This window comes from Giraffa tippelskirchi, chromosome 6 (assembly GCF_054371585.1).
Source record: "Giraffa tippelskirchi isolate mGirTip1 chromosome 6, T2T-mGirTip1v1.2.pri, whole genome shotgun sequence".
In the NCBI taxonomy this organism is placed as follows: domain Eukaryota; kingdom Metazoa; phylum Chordata; class Mammalia; order Artiodactyla; family Giraffidae; genus Giraffa; species Giraffa tippelskirchi.
The window spans coordinates 83,960,098-83,975,789 of NC_137280.1; the positions used below are offsets into that span (position 1 = coordinate 83,960,098).

Consider the following 15,692-nt stretch of genomic DNA (forward strand, 5'->3'; position numbering starts at 1 on the left):
AATCTCAAAGAGAGGGGGTTGTAAATAGTTACTTTCCATATCAGAAGGGAAGAGAGTTGTAAATGGTTACTTTTCTATGGAAAAGCTAATGAAGGTAATGCATAGATTCCTATCGTTCCCAGGAACCGCCTGCGGCTCCTCTCACCTCTGCAGTCAGGAGCTAATAAGGAACAGAGGATTTATGCAAGACCGAAAACAGCACACAGGAAGCCTCCTGTTAAATGCTTCTGACAATATGTGACTCTTGCAACCCCATGGACTGTAGCCCAACAGGCTCCTCTGTCCATGGGATTTCCCAGGCAAGAATACCAGAATGGGTTGCCAGTTCCTTCTCCAGGGGATCTTTCCGACTCAAGGATTGAACTAGGGTTTCCTGCATTGCAAGCAGATTCTTTACCAATGAGCCACCAGGGAAGCCCTCAGTTCTCTACTTCTGGGTTAAAAACCCCCAAAGAAATGAAAGCAAATATTGACAAGATATTTTGCTATTAATGTCACAGCAATATTATTCACAATAGCTAAAAGATGGAAACAAGCCAGATGTCTACTGGTGGATGAATGGTTGAATAAAATATGGTATATGGTGTATATATACATATAAAGGAAATGTATTTATGTATACCATTGAATATTAATCAACTTTTAAATGGAAGGAAATTCTGACACTTGCTACAGTATGAATGAACCTTGAAGACATTATTCTAAATGAAATAAGCCAGACACAAAAGGCCAAATAACATATGATTCCACTTAAATGAACTCCTAGAATAGTCAAACTCATAGACAGAGGAAATATAATGGTGGCTACCAGGTGCTGGGCAGAGAGGAGAATGGGGAATTAGTATCCGTGGTTAAAGAGTTTCAGTTTCAGATGAGTAAAAAGTTCCAGAGACGGATAGTGGTGATTGTACAATAAAGTGAATGTACTTAATGCCACTGAACTATATCCTTAAAAATGGTTAGAATCATGACTTTTAAGTGTAAATTTTTCCACAAAGAGAAAAAGGGGAAAAAAAAAAGATAATTTTTTGTCAATCGAAGCTACAATTCTTATCTTTCAAAGGCAATCTTAAGCAACTGAAGAGGCAAGACACAAGTTGGAAGAAAATATAACCAGTGAAGAACTTGTACCCAGAATATAAAAATAATTTTTGCAGCTATAAGAAGATAAAAAATCTAACTGAAAGTTGGGCAAAAGAAAAAAAAATTGGGCAAAAGTTTGAACAACACTTGGCCAAAACTACATGGATGAATAACAAGCGTGTGAAAAGATGTTCAACATCTTCAGTTATCAGAGAAATATAAATCAACACCACAGTGAGATACTACCTCACAACCACTAGAATGGGCAAAATTAAAACGACGGACCATAGTAAGTTCTGTCCAGTATTTTGAGCAGCTGAAACTCATACATTTGTTTGTGATGTAAAATGAATCAACACTAATGTTCTTAGCAACTTTATTTGCAATAGCCAAAAGCTGGAAGTAATATGAACGTGAGTGAATGAATGAACAGTGTGGTCCATCCATACTGTGGAGCGTTACTCAGCAATACTAAGGGATGAACTACTGATACCCAGGACAACATGGCTGGATGTCTAAAACAGCAGCCAGACCAGCTTATTCTGCGCGCACTGGGCAGCCTTAGCCCCACCCACTGCCCCTCCCCGAATCTAGGCTCTGCTTTGAGGAAGGACCATCAATGAGCCCAAAGTCTGTCCCACTTTATTCAGTCATGGATTCAAAATTTGTGATGGTCAGTTTTAAGTCCAAATCTAAAGGTATCCATAAAACAGCCTGCAGAGAGGTTCAGGCCTCTGAGCGATCAGGAGGGACCTATTCATTTCCTGAGGCTGCCACAACTTAAAACAATAGAAACTATTATTTTTTTTTAAGCAGTACTGGAGGCCTGAAGTGTGAAATCAAGACGTTAGCAGGGCCATGCTTCTTCTGAAGGCTCTAAGACAGACTCCCTCCTGTACCCCTCTCCCAGCTTCTGGTGGCTCCAGCAATCCTCGGCATCCTTTGGCTTGTAGGTCCATTAATCTCTGCCTGTGTCCTCATGATTTTCTCCCTGTGCGTCTGCGCCTTTTCTCCTCTTCTAATAAGGACACAGTCATTAGATTCAGGGCCCATCCCAATCCAGTATGACCTTACCTTAATTCAATTAAGGATACCTGCCAAGACCCTATTTTCAATGGAGTTCACATTCTGAGTTTCCAAGTAGACGTGAATTTTGAGGGTACCATATTGAACCTAGTACAGGGGCCCCAACTTCCAAGTGAGCATGGTTCCCTGGAGGCCATGGGAACCATGTCAGATGCATGGATAGAGGTGGGTACAGACAGCTCTCAGAAACCCTAGCAACTGATGCATGGGTGGGGTGCAAAGGGCAGTGAGAGGGGAAGCTTCGGGAGTGAGTCAGGAGGGGAGAGGAGCTATGTATCTGGAAAGACAGTATAATGCACCCTAGTATGGGAGTGATCACCTTGCTCTGATGCTTTTAAATACTCAGGTTTATTCTTCACAGGCTCAGGGCAAGAGATACAGAGAGTTGCACTCAGATCTGACTGCGGAGATTTAAGGTGACAGCCAGAATTATTTTTCAGAGAGAACAGAACATCAAAAGTCCATTTATTTGATGTGTGTGGATGAAGACTCCAACCCAGGGTCAGACGGTCAGACGCATCTCTGGTACGTGAGCTCACCTGGCCCATCTTACTCTGTATACCAGTGACATGTCATCGATGGAGCCTCAGTATCATGTAGCACCCAGGCCTGTCCCTTTCCTGACTGGACTTGCTGAGCCTCAGTTTCCTTGGTCCTTAATGGATGAGATGGGTAAAAGTGTCCGGGCATAGGTGGAAGGCTGACAACCTTATTTCTCCTTTCTCCTGTCTTTCTGCTCCCAAGATCAGAAGCCAAAGGGAGGAAAATAGGGAGGAGAGGAAGGAGGGAGAGTTGGTCTCCAACTCTCAATGAGTCTCTGTTTTGTTCTGTGACCTTGCCCGAGTCAATGGCCCTTTGCAGGCCTCAGTTGCCCTACCTGTGAAGTGGGTTACAGGGATTTGGGCCTGAGGACCTCCAAAATCATTGCTAAGGTTCAGATATCTCCCAGGGAAGACCTAGGGTCTTTCTCAGGCCCTATTGTTGGGCCTGGAGGTTTCCTATGTTGTCCAGAGGGGACTCCAACCTCTTTCTCTTATAGGTAGAGAAAACTATGGCTGTTTTGGGAGAATGGGCAGGGGTATAGCATCTAAGACTCGGGGCTGGCTGGAAGCAGGAGGCAGGATAAAATGATCTTCTGGAGGCAGGGCTTCACCTCTTCCCACAGGGCGGGGTTGTGCAGCCCCAAGTTTATTTGCATATGATGTGACTTAACCAATCACAGCCCAAAGCCATTGGCCCATGGCCTGGGATGGGCCCCCCTGAGGTCCCATCCAAGGTGGTCAGTCCCCAACTGGTTCAGAGGTCTGTCTCCTGCAGATCAAGACATTTGTCGTGTTCACTGCCTGGTGTCCTGGAACCAGCTCCATTCACCTCCTTCTGACCCAGGGAGAGCAGATGGTCCTCATCAGTGGGCAGAAAGTCAGAAGGCCTCTTGACTCCAGGGGGCAGCTCCTCAGCACCCTGGGGGGGAGGAGAGAAGAAAGTCCCTGTCAGAGACCCCACTTATGCTGTGTCAGCTCAGATATTCTCCAGATAGGGACAGAAGATCTGGGAGGATAGAACTTGGAAAGAGTGGCACAATATCACCTTGGCCAGTCCTGTCCCTTCTGCCTCCAAAACCTCCATCCACTTCTCTCCCCCATGGCCATGTCACCTATGGTCCAGCCCATCCATGTGTCCATGGATGCCTGACCCTCTCCTTTCTCTGACTCTACCTATTCTTCAAGAAAATAAACTATTTCCTCACGGCAGCTGGAGGAAGCTTTAAAGCACTTCAAATCCCAAATCCCTGCCCTCATCATTGCATCTGCTCTGACCTCAGGGCCTTTGCACCTGCTGTGCCCTCCACCAAGAATGCCCTTCCCTCAGATTTTCCAGTAGTTGTCTCCTTCTCATTCTGGACATAATAATGTCACCTCATCCAAGAGGCCACCCCCATCACCATGTCCTGTTTTATTTTCTTCCTAATACTCACCACCTGCTTAGATCCTATTCCTTTCTTGGTTTAGCTTTCTTCTGCTCCTGCCAGAGCATGTCTGGGTACACAGCAAGTGCTTAATAAATAAGGGAATGAAACAGGGACTCCAAAGCAGGAGCAGACCTGGATCAGACCCCCCAGGGACAGTGTTTCCTAAACTCAGGGCATTCCCATAGCAACCACACGGCTCTGGTCAATGTTGGTCTACCCCCTGTCATGTTTTTTATGTAAGATTTTTTCTAAGTTAACTCACTTTTGAATTAAGCAATTTTATTTTCAGGAGAGACTTTATATCAATAACTGAAAGGCAAGCCAGTCTCACTTGCCATAGGTTGGAGGTAATTGTAAAAATAGATACAATGAAAATGAACAGTATGAAAGTCTGCTCAGTCCTTGTTAAATGAGTAATAGAAAGCGTTGAAGATGCACTAGCTCCCAGCTGAGCCTTTCCACTGGCGGTAAGGAGAAGTTGAGAAAGACAAGACGGTGACTCACCGTGTCACTTCCCTGAATTGAGATCACAAACAGAGCACCTGAAGCCACTTCACTGCCCCTCCCCCTGCTCTGGGATCCCAGCCCTGAGACTGACCTTCATCAAACTGTCATCCAGGGTGACCACCTCTTCCTTGGGGGCCACTGATGCTGTCTGCCGCATGAGGTCCCACCAGAGCAGACCAGGACCCAGGGCACTGCGCTTGGTGGGGCCTGAGGGGGCAGAGAGAAAATGGAGTTATTTAGTGAGGGTGGCAGGAGACCTGGAGACCAAGCCCTGGGGAGGAAAAGGGAGATCTCTGATGACTTCCAAACCCAGATCTGGCAGTGGCCCACTGGGGACACCGGCAAGTCTCTGCCCCTCTCTGGGCCTCACTTTCTCATCTACACAGTGAGAGGTTGTAATAGACAACAGTGGATGGCCAGGAGGGTCCAGCATATGGTTCCATTTGTTGCTGTGTCCCCAGTGTCTAGAATATTGCCCAACTTGGAGAAGGACTCAGTAGAGCCCTGGTGAATGGAAAGTCTGAGACTCAGGAAGAGAGAATAGGTACTCTTATCACTATTGATTTCTTTTAATCTCTTTCCACTTCTTCATGGGATTCAGAATTCCCAGAAAGGTGCAGAGTTGCCAAGACTTCGGGGAAAAGATATTTCAGCACCAAGGACAGCGTCTTGTGACACCTCCCCCCACCCCAACCCCCGCCCGCCATCCTCCAGCAAAGACACTATCTTTGGGGCTGAAGAGGGAACAGAGAGGTGGAGAGGGGATGCCTCAGTTTCTGCCTTTGCAAAATAGGACAAGTCCCACAGGTGGAGGGTGTCCTGAAGGCGATGTAGCAAAAAGGGTGCAGATGTGGCTAGTATACAGTGGCCGCTTGACTGACAAAAGGGTCCTCCTTTCCCTCCCTGTGGACAGGGTGGTAGACAGCGTGACCTCTAAGGATGCCATATGCCCTCCTTACCCGTCAGGCAGCTGACAAGGGCTCCACATAGCACAGTGCATAGTGTGCCCAAGGCACCATAATAGAGATAGGAAATGGCATAGAAGTTGTCAGCTAAGGTTTGCTCATTAGGGTCCATTTCCAGACTAAGAGAGAGAGAGAGATGAGCATGAATCTAAAATCCATTCCATTTGCTTCCTCCTGTCTACACTCTCACAACCCAGCCCAGCCCTTCATGATTGCTTGTCTGGACGTATGACAATTCTCCTTCCTTCTTGCTATCCCACCAACACCTTCAGACATTGCCCACACACATTACTAAAACGTAACTCAGGGCTTCCTAGGTGGCGCAGTAAAGAATCTGCCTGCCAGTGCAGGAGGTGCAAGAGACATGGGTTTCATCCTTAGGTCAGGAAGATCCCCTGGAGGAGAAAACGGCAACCCAATCCAGTATTCCTGCCTGGAAAATTCCATGGCACACTACAGTCCACTACAGTTGCAAAGAGTCGGACACGACTGAGCACATACAAGTAAAATATAACTCAGGTTGCCTCCTGCTTCTGTTTATCACCCTCAGAATCAAACCAAATTAAGCTCTAAGAAGAAAACAGGTATGAATCTTTATGATCACGGGTTTGGCAATACTTTCTTAGATATGACATGAAAAGCTCAAGCAACCAAAGAAAATGGAGGTAATTCCCTGACAGTCCAGTGGTTAGGATTCCATGCTTTAACTACTGAGGGCTTGTGTCTAACCCCTAGTCAGGGAACTAAGATCCCACAAGGAGCACAGCATGGCCAAACAAAACAAACATAGAGGGACTTCCCAGGTGGCTTCCCAGGTGGGACTTCCCACCTGTCAATGCAGGAGACGCAGGTTTGATCCCTGGGTCAGGAAGATCCCCTGGAGCAGGAAATGGAAACCCACTCCAGTAAAAAAGAAAAAAAAAAAGGATAAATTGGACTTTATCCAAATGGAAAACTTTTGTGTATCAAAGGATACTGTCAATAGAATGAAAAGACAACCCACAGGATGGGAGAAGATATTTGCAAATCATACATTTGATAAAAATCTAATATCAAGAATAAAGATATAAAGAACATATAAATTAGAACTCCATATGAAAAGACAAATGACCCGATTTAGAAATGAGCAAGGGATTTGAGAAGACATTTGTCCAAAGAAGATATAAGTATGGCCAATAAGCACATGAAAAGACTGTCAACATCATTAGTCATTAGGGAAATGCAGATCAAAACCACAATGAGTATTATTTCATACCCAGTAGGATGGTTAGAATTCAGAAAAAAAGAAGGGGATAATAAAAAGTATTGGCAAGGATGTGGAGAAGTTGGAATCTTTATACATTTCTGGTAGGAATGTAAAATGATGCAGTGGCTATGCAAATAATCTGGTGGTTTCTTAAAAGCTAAATATAGAATTACCATATGACCCAGCAATTCTACTCCTAGGTATATACCAAGAAAAAAGAAAATATATGTCCACACCAGCACTTGTACACAAATGTTCATAGCAGCACTAGTCACAATCACCAAAAAGTAGAAACTACCCAAATGTCCATCAGCTGATGAAGGCTAAACAAAATTGGTCCATCCATACAGTGAAATACTATGAGGTCATAAAAGGAATGAAGCACTGAGACACACTACAGTGTGGACAAACCTTAAAAACATCATTCTAAGTGAAGGAAGCTGGGCACAACAGGTCATATGTTACACAATTCCATTTATACGAAATGTCCTGAGCAGGCAAGTCCATAGCAACAGAAAGTAGATTAGTGGTTGCCTGGGGCTAGAAATGAAAGTCGCTCAGTCCTGTCCGACCATTTGTGACCCCATGGATTATACAGTCCATGGAATTCTTCAGGCCAGAATACTGCAGTGGGTAGCCATTCCCTTCTCCAGGGGATCTTCCCAACCCAGAGATTGAACCCATCCATGTCTTCCGCATTGCAGGTGGATTCTTTACCAGCTGAGCCACCAGGGAAGCCAGGCGCTAGAGGGAGGTGGAAATGGGCAGTGACTGCTAAATTGTACAATTAAAAATTGTACAGGGTTTGGGGGCTTTTGTCTTTTTTGTTTTTGGAGATAATGAAAATGTTCTTGAGATAGTGGTGATGATTGGATAACCTGGTGAATATACTAAAAACTGCTGTTAAATGGCTAATTTTATGGTCTGTAAATGATACCACAGTTTAAAAAGAATCTGATTTCTCTGGTTGAACCTCATCTCCTATCCTTTCTTCTGCCATTAAATCCACTCTAACCTCACCATAGTTGGAATGCACTACACTGACCCTGGCCTCAGACTTCACACTCTCTCTTCCTTCGGGGGGAATGCCTTACCCCCCACCCTCTTGCCCCGCCCCCGACCTTCTCCTTCCCAACAGGGACTCAGCTTCAGGATCCCTCTGCAACCACACTCTCTCTGGCCACGCTTCCCCGCTCAGAGTTTACCTGGAGACCCTGCCAGAGGCGTTGGCAGTGAGAAGAGGGTCCAGGAGACCAGAGGCGTTGGCTGAGGGCGCAGCACAGCCAGAGGCTGATGACGGAAGGACTCCCATGGACTGCGCGCTAGGCGGGTATAGAGTGGCGCCCACGGCCACCCACAGCGACAGCGCCAGGCCCGCTGCCAGCCCGGACAGGACGCCCTGGTGAGGGACCCAGTGTCAGCGGGGGTCTGTGTTGATCCACTCGCACTCCTAGTCCCTCGTCCTTGTATTAATACTCACCGGTGTATTGCAGGTGGGGACGAACATCCCCAGGATGAAGGCTCCGAGGAGGGGACCGCTGATGACTCCCATGACAGTGAAGGAGCCCTGGGAGAGTGGGTGGGAGTGGGACTGAAGGCGGAGTCATCCCACCTTTCCTAGCCTCAGTTTACCTGCTGGGAAAGGAAGACCTGGGGAACTCCACTGGGGGTCTTGAGACTCCTCTATGCCTCAGTTTCTCTAAAGGGGAAGGGATGCCCTATTCTTGTCTCTCTCCCAAAGATGTGGATTCTCTCTCTTGACAAATCTGGTTCCATGACCATGCCAGAAGGAGGCCCTTCTTGCCCCCAGGTCACTACTCCCACCTCCCAGCATCCCCGTTTCAGGCCTGGCGGCGGCCATCCTACTAGTAATATGTCAGAACTCAGTTCTGCCATTGACATGTATAGCCTTCTCTGAGTCTCCAAGTGGATGATGCCTCACCTCTTGGGAAGATTGTGGGGGGTACTTACCTGGAGGACACCACCCCCCACCAGGGATGACAGAGCCGCCACGGTGAGACAAGCTGAGCCGTAGATGAGCGCTGTAGCAGACGAGGATGGCTCTGTCAGTGGGGAGAGGCTGCCCCGGCCCCCCACCCAGGTCTCCCAACTCACAGAGCCCCTTGGAGATGAGGACCAGTCTCCGAGGGGCCAGGCTCGGCAGCCGAGGTTTGATGAGGTCCTCCACAGTGACGGCAGCCATGGCATTGATGCTGGTGGATGCGGTGCTGGAAGAGAGGAGTACAGAGGAGGGGGGGGTGTCTTCAGGCCACATCAAGGAACTGGCCACCTCTTGCCCCCAGGGTTTACCTGGTGGAGGAGGCCCCCAGCTACCCATACCAACTGGCCTGCCAGGACCCAACCCAACCCAAGGGCAGAGGCCTAGGCAACAGAATCCCTCAAGAGCAGAGGAGAGGTCCACCTCCCCACTCTCCCTGCAGACCTGAGATACCCTCACGGGAGCAAGGACACCCATGACCGAGAACATGAATGACACAAGGTCTCATTACAAAGCAGTGATGCGGTGCAGGGAACAGGCGCATGGACTCTGGTCACAGCCGGAGCAGCGATGTGAGCAGAAGTCAGGGGAGATCTGAAACTGCCAGAGTGTGACGCCCCTGAGGGCAGGAGTGCGGGACTGCTTGGTCACAGCTGTGCCCCAGTATTTAGAACAGTAGTACCTGCCCCATAGGTGCTCAACAAACATCTGTTTGAGGGAGGGAGGACAGAAAGAAGAAAGGGAAAGGAAGCAAGTGTAACCCTGCTGGGCAATAAGGGGTAAAGATCCCGGATCTGGGGTCCTTGGGCCAGGGTATGCCTTCCACTGGACCCCGCTTACTGGGGACTGAGCAGTAAATGCGTGACATGCTCAGAACATTACAACAAGGCCCCAGGGGCTCAGATGTGGCCAAGTGAGAAAGCAGGTCACTCACCTGAGGGTGCCACTGTAGGCACAGGCCAGAAAGAGCCCAGGGACTCCAGGCAGGTCCTCAAAGATGTCCAGCACCAGCAGGGGCATGTACTGAAGGGAGTCAGGGGTCAACCTCCAGGACAGCAATGTCCCAAGGGTGAGGGCATCTATCTGTCCTCACACTGCACATTCCCAACACCCAGTACAGGCCAGACTCACAGTGGGCATTCAGCGTGTGTTTGTTGACTGACTCTATGATCCTGGGTCATTCCCATTTTACTGATGAAGCCAGTGAGGCTTCACCCCCAGAGACTCACCCAGAGGTTCACAGTGGGGGTGGGTGGATAGGAGTGGCCTAGGAGCCCGGACCAGACTCACCTGGTCTGGGGCAGAGATATGCCCTACCAGGAGAGGGTCACAGTCAAGGTAGAACGTGAACATGACGACACCACAGGCAGCAGCACTGGACACGATCAGGAACAGGCCCAGCTGGTTGATGAGCACGGCCCTGGAGGGGAGATGTGGTCTCAGGGTTGGAGAAAGGGGGCAGCACATCCCAGGGGCACCCTGCCAAATACTCACAGCTTGGCTTGCTTCTCTGTGCGACAGGCCACGTAGCGCTGCACCTGTGCTTGGTTCACACCGTACATTGAGAGCCACACCAATGTGCCACCCACAACAAAAGTCCAGAAGGTGTAGCGGCTCCTCGGGTCCAGATCAAAGCTGGATGAGGACGGGGCAAGTCAGCCATGTGGGAATGCTACACTGACTTCTCCCTCCCAAGTTGCCCCAGATGCCTATTCTGGACCTGATGGGTCTTAAAGGGACATTTGGGGCTAGGTTTTGAACTGTGAACAGTAGTTTGCCAGATTAAAAGTCCATGGGTTTATTGAGTCATCCACCTGTATTCAAAAAACATTTTTTTGTGTGTGCCTAACTGGGATCTCAGAGAGCCTTCAGTCCCCAGAGAGGGGGAGCCAGGGTTTTGTCTAGGTTTTCTGTCTGGGGAGGGGAGCAGGAAGGGCTTCCTGGGGGAGGCGGCATCGGCTGGCTTCTGCCAGGGCAGAGATGCCAGCTCCATCATTCTGCCAAATCTCCCTCTACATTTTCACGTACTCCATCAGGTTGATCCGGGAGTGGTTCTTGGCAAGCCCGAGTACTTGCCCAGGTCCACCCACAAGCACAGTTCCACGAGCCAGGACAACCCAGAAACCACTCAGCATTACTAAGACCTGAAATACGTCAGTCCAGATCACAGCCTTCATGCCACCCTGCAAGGTGTGACAAGAGAGGGAGATAGGGTGTCAGATGGGGATCTGTCTGCGGCCTGTAGGACAGAGCAGAGGTGGGAGGGAGGAGGAGTCAGGTGGGGGACCTGGCGGGGATTTGGCCTGGCCTCCAGTAGCGGCTCTGCCTCAGTTTCCTCATCTGTAAAATGGGGTTAATAATAGTACCTTCTTCAGGGTATCATTGCAAGGAATAAATTAATTAATACAAGAAAAATATTTGGAAGAGCATCTGACACATACAAGTGTTTAGTTGAGTGATGGCTGCCACTATTATTATCATTATTACTACTACTGTTATTATTAGCTGTTGTTTTTACCCATCCAGCCTTCACATCTTTGCCTTCTCTTGGCAGCTCCTCAGTTTCCTTTGGAGAAGTCCCTTCAGCACTTCCAGGTCATTCAGGTGAGGCTAACCCTGCTCCCAACTCCAGGAATAGCCAACAGAACATCCTAGCTCCCTAAACCTCTGCGAAAGGCTCATCTTTCACTGAATACCAGTGCCAGACAGACAGAACCCTCCTAGGACTTCAGTCTGTCCATCCTGAAACAGGAACTCACTTTCTGCTAGAATGAAGCCCAAAGGGATGGAAGCCTAGAGCTAATGAGGTTCTTAACAGATGGGAGAGAACACAGAGGGCTCTGTTGTAGCCCCTGGATCCAGCCATGCCATATCCTTGGACTTTCAGCAATAAGCCTTTCAAATCACCTTTCATAATAAAGATGAGGAAATAGGCCCAGTCGGGACACAGTCTTCCTCTGGAGATAGGGAAGGTAGGGAAATGAATGGGCCTGCCCAGGGTCTCTCCCACTCAGTGGGCATGCAGCCCCACGTGGGGTGGAGGTAGAGGGACATTCACCACAGTAGTGTAGAAGGTGCAGATGACTCCGGTAGACAGGAGCGATGCCCAGATGTCCAGCCCTGTCACTGCAAGGAGACCCTCATGTTAGGTCAATTTGCAGGCCGAAAGCTTGGCTTTCACTGTCCTGCCTTTTGGGGAGTGAAGTAGGATTCTTCTCTCCTAGAGCTGTCCCTCCCCTCACCCCGGCAACTCTCTGAGCCTTTGTTCCTTCCCGCCACCAGCCCTCCCTACCCCCGCCCATTCAAACCTTGGTTCAGGATGAGCGCGGGGGCGTAGATCACTATGCCAGTGTACAGCATCTGCAGATAGAGGGCAAGAGCAGGGAGGTTGGGGGGCACCTGTGCGAAGAGGATATTAGGAAGGAGCTAGAGGGAGGAGGACGGTTGGGGTACTTGACTGAGGGCAGATGGGCCGGGCCATGCGGGATCGGGGTGGGGTCAGGTAGGAGGTCTGCGAGAGGCCGGCGGGCCAGACTTGCAGATGGAGTCTTCTGGGACGGGGCCAGAAGGATTGTGGGCGGGGCCTGGGCAAGGCTTTGCAGGGTGGGGGTGGGGTCGCCAGGGATGGGGGCGGGGTTGTGGGCGTGACCGTCCGCTATTTGACTCGAGCTGGACCCTGGGGGCGAGAGCGGGGCCGAGGCCACTCACTGTAGCCACCAGGTACTGCAGAGTCCCGCAGAGCCGCACAGCGCGGCTGAAGCGCATCTCCAGGTACTACAAGGAGGAGCCGAGGGTTCGTGGTCACCTGGAGAGTCCCCACTCAGGGACCCGAGGCTTCTGGGTCCTTCACCCGCCCTCTTGGCTTCTGCCCGCCCACCGGAGGCCAACTCCACACTCTTGGCCACGGAGGAGTGGCGGTCGGAGGGCTCCTGCCAAGCACCCTTTCCAATCTATCCGCACACACTTGTGCACACTCGCCATCCCTGCGCCAGTGCATATGGCGTGTGGCCGTAGGACTGCGCCATCAAGTGTGTACACATTGGTCCCACACGCTCCCACTCAAGTCTGATCGTTCCCCTGGGGCTGCCGCCGCTCTGAGTCAACTTTCGCAAGATACAGACCGTGTCTGTGACTGGCTGCCTACGGTACGACCGGTCAAGATTTTAATCTTTGTGCTCACTGCCCCGGAGCGAGGTCTTGTAATTACGCCAGTTGTACGTTTGGGAAACCCGAGTGGAGAGGCAACCCCTTGCGGAAGGTAGGAAGCAAGCTGCGGGGAAGTCGGATTTCGCATCCGGAGCCTGGCGCCAGGCAATCACTCAGGTGTATGCAAGCCCAGGCTTGCGGGGGGCAGGTGTGTGCTTGTCCACATGTGAACGCGCCCCTGGCCGAGCCTGGCTCCGCCTTGAGCGAGTTTCCACCAGAGAACCAGGACGCCAGCTCCTCTTCCTCCTTCCTGCCCCGGCCTCACTGCCTGCGGCTTCTTCCCAGAACCTTCCCCATCTGTCCATCTCGGAGGCTCCCCAATTACAGCACCCAGGAGCCCGCCTGCGGCCCCCTGCCCAACGGTTCAGAGCCTTAGGGCCTCCCCTGCCGCTTCCCCGCGTTCCCAGTCAGGCAGGTCCTCAGGCCCTCCGGTCCCCTGCCCAGTACCTCGTAGGTGCTGGTGAGGCCCAGGCGGTAGAAGACCGGCAGGAAGAGCAGGGCAGTGAGCAGAGAGTTGAGCAGCTGTCCCAGGCACATCCAGAGGAACTTGAGGCCATAGCGGTAGGCCTCGGCTGGCACTCCCAGCACTTGGACCGCCGACATGAAGCTGGCGGCCAGCGAGAGGCCCACCGGCAGGGCGGACAGGCGCCGACCCCCGGTGAAGAAGTCCTCGGCGCTGCGCTGCCCGCCTCGCGCTACCCCGACCCACAGCCCGATGCCGGTGGACACCAGCAGCATAAGGGCGAAGACCCCGTAGTCCCAGGCTCCGAATGTGGCCCGCTCCTTTGCCTCGACGTTGGCCATGAGGTGCGCGGGAGGGGACAGGCGCGTCCTCGGCCCCTTCCAGCCACCCGGCGTGTCTCGGCTGAGGGAAGTTGGCAGCGGCCGAGGAGGCAAGACAGCGCGCAGGTAGGAGGATGCTCAGCGGCGGCAGCGACACCGCGCGCCTGTCCCCTCTGGTCCCCCGCGGCCCGGGGCTCCCTGGGCGAGAAATCTGTGGCTCCTCGCAGCAGTTCGCCTGCCTCCCTGTCACCCCTCTTTGTCTTCGTGTCTGTCTGTCCGTCCACCTGGCCTCTCTCTCGGTCCAGGCGCTCGATGCAAGCGGTACGTCCACCGCCCAGACGTCCGTCCCCCTCCTTGGGAGCTGTGCTCAGGGCTGACAGCAAGAGATCTCGGTGGGGCTTAAAGGGGCAGCTCCCGGCGGCGGCGGATTTATTGGGCTCCCGGTCAGCGAGACTCCGCCCCCAGACCTGGGGCGGGCAGGACCCGCACCCTTTCCGCCCTGTACTCCGTCAGATGGGCCAGGACAGGACACTTAGGTGGCTTCTGGGGGTGAGGGGAGGCTCCCAAATGCCTCCTTCCCCCCTGCTTTGTGGGGCACTTTCCGCTGACCACAAGCTGTTAATGTCTCCCTTGGACAGGTGGGGAAACTGAGGTTCAAAGTTGGCATGTCACTCACCCAAGGCCACACAGCTGGGAGCAGTGGCCCAGCGTTCAGATCCCCATTGTGCTTTTGTACCCTGAGCTATGGGGAGCTCACTCACCCACAGAACTGGGGTGTACTTTCAAGGTTGCAGGGTCCCATGAGGAAAATTTGCTCTATTTGAACCGCCCCTCCCCCATTGGTACCTTGACCCTCTCCATTTCTCTAGAGCCTAGCAGGAGGGCATCACCAAACCCGGCCCTCAGGCTAAGTTGAGTGGAAGGCAAGTTCCTTCAAGTCCTGAATGCATCCATTTTTGAGGAAGACTTTGTGTCTTTCTGGGCCTCAGTTTTCCCACCTGTAAATGGGCATAAAATAGCTCTTGTCTCAGAGGAACAAAGTGAACCTGTATAACACAAGCCTGGCATCCACCACACAGAACAAGGACCACATTCATTCACTTCTTCATGTATTCGTTGGTTCCTTCACCAAAAATGCATTGAGAGTCTACGCTGTGCCAAACATTAAGTGTAAAATGGCAGTCACAGCAGAGGGGCTGTCTATGACCACATTCCCAAAAAATGGAGGGACATGACTACCTGGGGAAGTCGTGTCTGGCATGTCCCACAAATGAGATCAGAGGTACAGAGGAAGGGGGTGTCCCTTGTCTCGGGTCAGGCCCTCAAGAAACCCACACTTTGTCATCTGGAGGTTCTGACCACTGGGTTCGAGTCCTAGCTGGATCTCCAAAAGCTGGATTCCCTCCTCCATAAGTGTGAGGGATCTGAGAATCTGTCCTCCTAGGGCACTGGGACCCTCCTCAGCCTCTGCCGCCCCCTGGTGGCCTCCTCTGGCCTACACACATCACCCAAGCTGGGTCCAGTGACCACCAGGCAGCCTCACGTTTGACCCGGGACTGTCATTCTGTCTCCGTGCAGGGCTGCTGAGCGGACCTACTCCTCCCTGGAGATAGGATGCCACAGCTCCACTCGGCATCTATTGTCTGCTGGGATGCACCCTTCGCTTTATGGCAGAAAGCGAAGAAGAACTAAAGAGCCTCTTGATGAAAGTGAAAGAGGAGAGTGAAAAAGTTGGCTTAAAGCTCAACATTCAGAAAACTAAGATCATGGCATCTGGTTCCATCACTTCATAGCAAATAGATGGAGAAACAGTGGAAACAGTGTCTGACTTTATTTTTTTGGGCTCCA

General features: G+C 51.3%; 1 protein-coding gene across 1 annotated transcript; it reads right to left on the minus strand.

Annotated features, from left to right (window-relative positions):
* Positions 1-3,465: 3,465 nt before the first annotated feature.
* On the minus strand, positions 3,466-13,865 carry SLC5A5 (solute carrier family 5 member 5). The gene is made up of 16 exons (XM_081504949.1): positions 13,509-13,865; positions 12,564-12,629; positions 12,164-12,215; positions 11,914-11,981; positions 10,884-11,038; positions 10,350-10,490; positions 10,146-10,275; positions 9,790-9,878; positions 8,972-9,084; positions 8,828-8,898; positions 8,337-8,423; positions 8,062-8,255; positions 5,605-5,729; positions 4,737-4,852; positions 4,148-4,150; positions 3,466-3,630 (listed from the first exon to the last, which is right to left on the minus strand). Exons 1-16 carry the CDS (start codon positions 13,863-13,865, stop codon positions 3,466-3,468), a joined length of 1,932 nt encoding a protein of 643 aa, XP_081361075.1.
* Between the last annotated feature and the right edge of the window lie 1,827 nt (positions 13,866-15,692).

Bases quoted from the DNA above. Each gene is read 5' to 3' on its own strand.
- SLC5A5 (XM_081504949.1), bottom strand. From the start codon at position 13,865: ATGGCCAACGTCGAGGCAAAGGAGCGGGCCACATTCGGAGCCTGGGAC. The intron at 9,879-10,145 runs GTGAGTCTGGTC...GACTCCCTTCAG, and splicing joins ATATCTCTGCCCCAGACCAG to TACATGCCCCTGCTGGTGCT. The intron at 8,256-8,336 runs GTGAGTATTAAT...GTCCCTCACCAG, and splicing joins TCCCCACCTGCAATACACCG to GGCGTCCTGTCCGGGCTGGC.